This window comes from Canis lupus, chromosome 23 (genome assembly GCF_048164855.1).
Source record: "Canis lupus baileyi chromosome 23, mCanLup2.hap1, whole genome shotgun sequence".
Classification (NCBI taxonomy): Eukaryota; Metazoa; Chordata; class Mammalia; order Carnivora; family Canidae; genus Canis; species Canis lupus.
Window position 1 is genome coordinate 13,561,358 of NC_132860.1, and position 9,673 is coordinate 13,571,030.

The 9,673-nt window shown below is 37.9% G+C and overlaps 1 protein-coding gene across 1 annotated transcript in view; it reads right to left on the reverse strand.

Moving 5' to 3' along the window:
- LOC140614614 (uncharacterized) overlaps window positions 1-9,673 on the reverse strand; it is a 30,538-nt gene that overhangs the window by 17,879 nt on the left and 2,986 nt on the right. The window contains exons 4-5 of the mRNA XM_072793692.1: window positions 7,719-7,765; window positions 4,232-4,298 (exon numbers count right to left, since the gene is read on the reverse strand). Of these exons, the coding sequence (XP_072649793.1) occupies window positions 4,232-4,298; window positions 7,719-7,765 (114 nt within the window). The remainder of the gene's footprint in view (window positions 1-4,231; window positions 4,299-7,718; window positions 7,766-9,673) is intronic.

The following is a 9,673-nucleotide window of genomic DNA, read 5'->3' on the forward strand; positions in this document are numbered from 1 at the left end:
CATCTCCAGGATCATGCCCTGGGCTGAAGGTAGTGCTAAACCGCTGAGCCACCTGGGCTGCCCCATATTATTGCTATTTTATAGGTTTAAGTAACAACAACAAAACAAATGTTCAGAGAGGTGAAATAAAGCATTGAAGGTCTCACAATTTATAAGTAGCTAAGCTCAAATACAAAGCCAGTTCTGTCTTCATATTGGAGTGCCCAGTTTAATTCTTGGAACTCTTGTATCTGCTTTTCAGGCTATGGCTCTAAATACCTTCCCTAGGATGACTCCCAATTTTATTTTATTTTAGATTTTATTTTTAAGTAATCTCTACACCCAATGTAGGGCTCCAACTCACAACCTCAAGATCAAGAGTCACATGCTCTATCAAGTGAGCCAGCTAGGCGCCCTAGTGACTCCCAGTTTTAAATCTGCAGCCTCCATCTCTCCAGTGAACTCCAACTCATATGCCAACAAATTATGCCTTAACTCCACTCAGATGTGTAACAGACATCCCAAAGTTGAAATATACCATACTGCATCATCATCTTTCCCCAAAACCTGCTCCTCCTATCTCTTCTTCCTTGCACTTCATCGCAACTCCATTCTTCCATTTGCTCAGGTCAGTAACGTCAGCCATTTCTAAACCTCTTCTTTTACAAGCCACATCCAATCCACTAGCAAAGTACTGTTGGCTCTGTCTTCAACATATATGCAGAATCTAATTACTTCCTACCATGTCAGCATTACAACTCTGGTCTAAGCCATTATTGTCTCTCATTTGGATTACTGTAAGAGCCTTGATCTTGTTAGCCTGCTTGGCCCCCTATAATCTGTTCTCAATACAAGGGTCAGGATAATATCTTTTAAATGTCAGTCATGGGGCATCTGTCTGGCTCAGTTGGAAGAGCTTTGACCCTTGGTCATGAATTTGAGCCCCACAGTAGGTGTAGAGATTACTTAGAAATAAACTTAAAAAAATAAAATGTTAGTCATGATATTTCTGTATTCAAAACCCTCTAGTAGCCTTTTATGTCTCTCAAAGTCTTTACTGTAATCTGAAAGCCCTATACTGTCTGTAATCTCCATCCCATTTTCTCTCTGATTTCATCTCCTATTCTTCCTTTGGAATTTTTGTCTGTTTACTGAGGCATTTTTAGTATCTTAGTGAAAATGCTTAGCATTTAGTAAGATCAACACATATTTATTGAATGAATGAAAAATATCTGACTCCAGAAATTTCCATTTTCATCATTCTCTTCTATGTGTATATTGGTGACTCTGTGAGTTGAAGGTGATTGGCTAGACTTGGAGAGGCTCTTCTATCAAAGCTTCACTGGTAGACCAACAGAAGAGACATTTGGTCTCTTGGGGTGTTAATGGTTTTCAGTTCCTCTAAGTATATGATGTAAGGACTTTGCTCAGGGTGCACCCTAATTTTTAACCAATAGTTGCAAAATTGATCAATAAGGGAATTTAGTAAAAAGCGCAGACCAGAAAAGTAGCCTATTTCTCTAATTTAAAGGCCATTGTTTGTTAGTTTAAGATTTTTTAGAACTAAATGAAAATAAATTCTAATAAGAGCCAAGTTGAAATTTTCCCATGGACATGTAACATTCATTGTTACCCAACTATCTAGATGACTTTCTGTAATAATTGCTTCATTTCTTGAAAAAAAATATTTCTAAACAACTCAAGTATGCCAATGGCTTTTGTACAGGCCTCACTTTTGGTAATACTGAGGGAGGGAAATTATAGAGTTTAGATAAGATTCTAAATTGTTACCCTTCTAAATTATGTCTATTAGTTCCAATTTTTTTTTTTTAATTTATTTATGATAGTCACAGAGAGAGAGAGAGAGAGGCAGAGACACAGGCAGAGGGAGAAGCAGGCCCCATGCACCGGAAGCCCGACGTGGGATTCGATCCTGGGTCTCCAGGATCGCGCCCTGGGCCAAAGGCAGGCGCTAAACCACTGCGCCACCCAGGGATCCCTAGTTCCGATTGTTCTATTCCAATCTTTAATTATTGCCAGAAGAGAATATTAGCTTCTGAATAAATAGAAAAAATAAAAAAGGTAGTAGTAGAACAGATAAGGTTGCCTTTAGAATGAGCTATCAGTTAAATGTCAGTTAAATAAATTATGATATGTTTGTATGATGGAGGATCCTACAGTTACATAGACATTTAAAAGCATGAAATGTGACATGAAATGTTTATGGTATAATGTTTAAATAAAAAAATCAGGGGAAAAATAAGCATTTATAATTTGATATAAATTTTTGTGGCAGGTTATTTTGTTAAGATTTTAATTCTACACGTTCTCCTATTCCCTTGCCCCTTGCCTCTGTTCAAGCAGGTATCCAGACCCCCATATTTTTGTGAGGCAAAAAGTAAGAGCTGCTTAGAGACAACATGGGCTCTTACTGTCTTTTGAAATGAGAAGGGGGGAAAAAGACAGGAATGCCTTTGAAAGTGAGGTGAAAGAGAGATTCCTCAAGACTTAGAAGTCTGAAGCCCAAAGGTTGAGTGAGCAGCTAAGTCTTCTGTCTTGCTCTGTGACAGAGCCCAGGATGGTGGCAAAACCTCAAAGGAGAAGGCTGCACCTGGGTGCTGGGGCTGCCAGATTCACTCATTTGATTCCAGATTCTTGAGTTCCAAGGGCAGTAAAGGAATACTGGAGTCATCAGGCCAGAGGGAAGATGGCATAAACAGGAATCTCAACAGTAAATCAATGTGGACAGACAACTAAATAATTTCCAGGTACAGGGAGCCTGGGTGGCTCAGGTCATGATCTCAGAATCATGGCTCCCTGCTTGGTGGGGAGTCTGCTTCTCCCTCTCGCTCTGCCCCTCTCCCCAATTCGTGTACTCTCTTTCGCTCTCTCAAATAAATGAAAAATAAAACCATTAAATAATAATAACAATAATTGCCAGGTACTTCCACAATAGCTAAGGCCCTAGAAACTTCATAAAATCATAGGTGGAGAGGAAATGCTCAGTAACTGAGACTGACTTTTCCACCAGCATGGCAGGGTGGGAGTTCAGGGTTAGATTCAGGTTGATCTAAAGAAATGCAGTATTTATTTCTATGGAATGAGAGCCACACCTACAATACACATATGCATATTATAAATATTAGAAAATATATTCTCAGGGTAATTGTCCTCCTTTCTTTAGATACATATTGTAGGGGAAAAAAAATCACTAAAATTTTAACAGTGATTTTTCTCTACCTAGTGGATTATAAGGGATTTTGTTTCATACCGTTTGCATTTGAAAAAGTTTAATTAAATGCATATTCCTTTTATTATTGGAAAAAATTATAAAATCTTTATAATTTTACAACCAATGGTAAGCTGACTTTTTTCCCTTGTATATTTGAGCAGGTAAAAAAACAGGGAAGGGTATACATCATAACCTTAGTTTCTATTTTCCAGCTGTTTCAGACCTACCAATACTAACATTCTTAGAAGTATAATATAAACTCAACTTCAGGAAAAGAAAAAAAGTTTTTCTCACATTAAAAAAAAAAAAGTATTGTATACCTCCTGTACCCTGTAAAAATTTTAAATATTATTGAATCAGTCAGAGTCCCAGCAGGAAACAGATGGCACACTCAAAACGCACAACTGAAGAGAGTAAACTCAGAATGTAGGCAAGGAAATAGCAAGAGATGATATAGTATCACTGCCAAGTAGTTGTGGCCAAGGTGGAGAGAGGGAGGGTAATAAATACCCCCAGATCTCTTTCTCCCACTGCTTTAAAAAAAAAAAAAGATTTAATTTATTTATGAGAGACACAGAGAGAGGTAGAGACACAGGGAGAGGGAGAAGCAGGCTCCATGCAGGAAGCCTGATGCGAGACCCGATCTCAGAACTCCAGGATCACGCCCTGAGTCGAAGGCAAATGCTTAAGCACTGAGCCACCTAGGCATCCCTCTCCCACTGCTTTCAGATCTCCTGCTAGTGCCCTCTATCAGCTAAGCTCAACCAGAAGCCAGAGGGGAAAGTGACATTGCTAATATAATCCATAAAAGCTGAAGATAGAGGGGCAATGGAAACTATCTAGCACAGTAACATAAAGTAACATATACAAATTTGCTATAAATATTTCCAAATTTAGGAATAAAGAGATACAAACTTCTAGCTACAAAATAAGTCACAGGGATAAAAAGTACAGCATAGGGTATACAGTCAATAATACTGTAATAACTTTGTATGGTGGATAGGTGGTGACTATACTTACTGTGGTAAGCATTTTGTAACGTACATAATTGTCCGACATATATAATTGTCCAATAGCTATGTTGTACCTGGAATTAATATAATATTATATGTCAATTATACTTCAATTAATTTTTTTAAATAGAAAAAAATACTCCCAAATTTAAAGATTTTTATTAGAAGAGTATTGGAAAGACAGTTTTATACATTAACCTTTGGTAGTACGCAATATGTTTGGAATTATTACTACTAGTGCTAGTGTACTTTTATTCATTCTTAACTTTTTAAACTATATTGAGCATAGTTTGTAAAACACATTATATATATACATATATATATGTGTGTGTGTATATATGTGTGTGTATATATATATATATATATATATATAAAATATAGGCCCTGTCATCCATCTATTATGATTTAATAGATGGAGACAATATATAAACAAATAGGTGCAATTGTTATATGTGTGTAGCAGAGTGTTAAAATGAGACTTTATCTCACTTTTGTCTATGACTCTAAGAAAATAAATTATTCCCACATTCCATGGTAAAGTGGAAGACCACCAGAAGAGGAAATTGAAAAAATTGGGGGGGGAGGGGACTGCTTTTGCAACTCTTACTTGTCTATTGACTTCTAAGTCAAAAAAGGTTGAAGTTTAGATTTTGAGAGGGTTTTTAGTGTGCAACAGTTGACATTGCTTTGCCTCATCTTCATGCTCAGGCAGAGAGGCTTTAATGGAACTTTGATATATGGCCCTTCGAGCTGGAGATTCTGAGATCCACAGTGGATTAGTGTCAGGATCATATCTGAGGAAATCATTCATTCAATACTTACAGAGCACATCTCACTTGTACAGTGAACCAGTTACAGTTGCTATAGTACACAGGTCCTATTCTAGGCACAGGTGACTACAGCAGTGAATGAAACACATGAAAATCCCCTGCTTTTATGGAGCCAACATTTTAGGGGAATCTGGACAAGTAAAGATGACTAGCTAACTGCAGAGATGAATTTTGAGTTCGGTTAAAATCCATACTCCCAGAGATGTAAGGCAAAGCCACTCTGTGGATATTTGGATCAGATATGGGCTACTGAAGAAAGAGTCAAGTGGAAGAGTAGAGACTTCCATAGAAAGAAGCTTGAGGCATATAGCACAGATGCTAGCTACTGACATTGAGCTTATTGCCAGATTGCGAACATTTACCCAAGGGCAAGCAAGAGATGGCCAGGACTTGCTCATCAGTGTAAGGTGAGGCTAGAGGTGTTTTCAAAGAATGCATAAAGTAACAAGTGTCAATTGTAAACACCTGTTAAGCTCAGAGAGCATCCACCTTTAATTACAGAACTATATTAGCCATGTTAAGGGATCCCTGGGTGGCGCAGCGGTTTGGCGCCTGCCTTTGGCCCAGGGCGTGATCCCGGAGACCCGGGATCGAATCCCACGTCGGGCTCCCGGTGCATGGAGCCTGCTTCTCCCTCTGCCTGTGTCTTTGCCTCCCTCTCTCTCTCTCTCTCTGTAACTATCATAAATAAATAAAAATTAAAAAAAAAAAAAAAGAACTCTCTTGCCCTTCCCTCTGTTCCAACTTGGGAGAAATAAGGCAACCTACTTGTTGTCGGTAATGGGAAGGGGTATTAAAAAAGAAATTTTAGGTAGGGACACAGAAAGGAAGTCACCCATTCCCCTTTTATCATGGCAGGTTCAAGCTGGAGGGAAGAGGTAAATAAACTCCTAAAGATTTTATTATTATACTGAATGTATCAATTACTAGTATGAGGCTGTTGAATTGACTAGTTAGTACTTGTTATATTTGTGCCATGTTTCATTCAAGGAGCAGGGAGTCATTAACTCACTGGCATGGTTTTTGTTTTTTAAGAGAGAGAGTACCAGGGCACATGCCCTGGGGGGAGTGAGAGAGGGGTCAAGGGAGAGGGAGAAAGGGAGAAAGAATCTTCAATAGGCTCCACACTCAGCACAGAGCTCTACTGTGGGCTTGATCTCAGAACCCTAAAACCATGACCCAAGCCAAAATCAAGAGTTGGATGCTCAACCAACTGAGCTACTCAGGTGCCCCATCCACTCGGTGTGTTTTAATATATGGGGGAAAATAATCAGTTATTTGCAGATTGCACCATACACATCTCACTTGTACAGAGAACCAATTACAGTTGCTAAACAGAGTAACATACTGAGATTTATATGCCCATAGGGAAAAAATTTCAACTTGGCTTTTATTTAGTATTTACTTTTTATCTCATTCTTAAAAAGCCTGATATAAACTAACCAATGGCCTTTAAATTGAAGAAGTAGTGCTACATTTCCTGATGTAGTCTTCTTACAAAATATCTTTACTGATCAATTTTTCAGCTCTTGGGTAAGGACCAAGATGTATCCTAAGCCAAATCCACAAAACAAGCAGAGAGGAGCTCAAAGTCATATAAAAACTTCAGTAAGTGCTTAGGAACTTCAGTTTCAACAAAAAGGACAATCAATGGCCCTTCTGATGGCTCATAAGTGGAGCTTTGACAAGAGCCACTCTGCAGAGTCTAGACAATCACTGTTAATGAATAATGTATCACAAAGCCTCATACATTTGCTTAGGAGATAATAATCAAAAGGGCAAGTTTGAGAGTAAGAGATTCATCATTCTTTCATTAAACATATGTTTAGTGAGTGTCTATTATTATACCAGGCTTTGTTCTTTTTTTTTTTTTAAGATTTTATTTATTTATTCATGAAAGACACAGAGAGAGAGAGAGGCAGAAATACAGGCAGAGGGAGACGCAGGCTCCCCACAAGGAGTCTGACATGGGACTCCATCCCAGGCCCCCAGGATCACCCCTCCAGACTCACCCCCACCCGCCCACCCCCGGGCTCAAGGCAGCCCTAAACTGCTAAGCCATTCAGGCTCAGGCTTTGTTCTAAGCACTAGAAATACCTCAGCAAATAAAAAATTCCTATCCTTGAGTGTTTATGTGATTCCCTGTTACATATTTACAGTATTCCCATGTTGCCCCTCCCCCCAACTTTTACTTGACTTAGCCTCATTGGGTTTCTTTTCTTTGTATTCAACAGATTCCTTCCAGAAAAGTAACATGGTAACAAGGGGTTAACTTCCTAATGGAAGGGAACTCCTAAAATCAATGAGAAAATGACTAATAAAAATAGAGAAAAAAATTATTTTTTCCATTATAATAGCCATCTTTATTTGTAAAAATCCAGATATAAAATGTATTCGCTCAGTCTTTCCAAGTTTTTCTTTTTACAAAAACAAAAAGGCACATGAAAACCATCCCCACTGTCATTCCCATAGACGATGTTTTTCAGGCAGCCCTCCCCCCTCCCCCCCATATAGCTACATGCTAAGTGACAATTCACTAAAGCAACATAAATAGTCAAGAAGTACATGAAAAGATTTTTTTTGCTAGTACTCAAAAAATACAAATAAAACTAAAGAGTTTTTTTTCTTTTTTCTATCAGCTTGATAAAAGTAAAAAGTACTTACCCTATTCAGTGCTTGGGAAGGCATAACGAAAGTGGAACTCACAGGCACTGTAGAAAAAAATTGATATAACTTAATTTTTTTAAATTTAGCCATATTTACAATCATAATTATAAATGCAGGTTCCCTTTGACTGGGCAATTCTATTACCATGAATTCATCATAAGAAGGCAATCAGGAAAGTACATAAAATATGTGTATGTATAAGAATATTCACTATAGTATTTTTATGATAGCAAAGGCTTGGAATTAATCTAATGGCTCACCCATAGCTAAGTTAATTACTGTATTTCTACACAATGGAATAATATGCAACTATTCAAAATAATATATATCATTTAAAAAAAATAATAATATATAACATTACTTAAGAACACAAAAACATGGCCATAACCTTTTTTAAAGATTTATTTAAGAGAGAGTATGCTCACATGTGCACAAGCATGGGAAGAAGCAGAGGAGAAGAGAGAGAGAGGGAGAGAATCTCAAGTATACTTCCCACTGAGCGTGTAGCCAATATGGGGCTCCATTTCATGACCCTGAGATCATGACCTAAGCCAACACCAAGAGTCGTATACTTAACCAACTGAGCCACCCAGGTGCCCCTGCATGACCTTAAGTGTAGTATAAAACAGTTCAGTATGATTTTATTTATAAAAACAACTATATATATATATATATACACACACACACACACACACACACACATATTTAAGTAGGCTCCATGCCCAGCATGGGGCTTGAACTCACAATTCCTGAGATCAAAACTTGAGCTGAGATCAAGAGTTGGATACTTAACGGACTGAGCAACCCAGGTGCCCCCATTATACATATTTTTGGAGCAAGTGACTATATACATATGTAGAATAGTCAAAATGTTATGTACTATATAAACATTTTTATTTTTTATTTTTTTAAAGATTTTATTTATTTATTCATGAGAGACACACACACACAGAGAGAGAGAGAGAGAGAGAGGCAGAGACACAGGCAGAGGGAGAAGCAGGCTCCATGCAAGGAGCCCGATGTGAGACTCGATCCCGGGTCCCCAGGATCATGCCCTGGGCGGAAGTTGGGCGCTCAACCACTGAGCCGCCCAGGCATCCCCTGTACTATCTAAAATTTTTTAAATGAGTAGTTAATCATTCAACACTTATTAAACAATATTTATTAAGCATTTAGTATGTACTAGGCATTATGCTGAGTGTTAGAAAAAAGGAACAGTTAATTTAAATTTGATAATTTAATCTACTAAATTAACAGTGATTGGGATCCCTGGGTGGCGCAGCGGTTTGGCGCCTGCCTTTGGCCCAGGGCGCGATCCTAGAGACCCGGGATCGAATCCCACATCGGGCTTCCGGTGCATGGAGCCTGCTTCTTCCTCTGCCTGTGTCTCTGCCTCTCTCTCTCTCTGTGACTATCATTAAAAAAAAAAAAATTTAAAAAAAAATAAATTAACAGTGATTTTGAAAAATGACAACTAATATTGGTGAGTTTAAGTATATTATGCTCATATACTATTGTGGAGAGTATAAACCAGTAAAACATTTCTGGAGGGCAATTTAGCACTTTTTATTAGTAGCTTTAGAAAAATCCATTTCTTTGATCCTGCAATTTTTAGGAACTTATTCTAAGGAAAGGAGTATAAAAACATGTATCAAGCAGCATATAAACAAGTGGGTGTGTAGGGGGAACCTAAATATCAAACAATAGGGACTTGGGTAAATAAAACATCGTGTGTTCATAATGCAGATACTAGGAAGTCCTATTTAACCTGGAAAATGTGTAACAGGGGGAAAAAAAATATATGTATATATATAAAGGGAGGGGTTTAAAAAGACTGTGATACTGAATTGCTCCAAACTCGAGCAAATCACTTAAGTGATCTGAGTCTGTTCCTTCAACCGCAACGTTTAGATCACTAAGGACCCTTTCAACTCCTAACTTACCTGAACCTA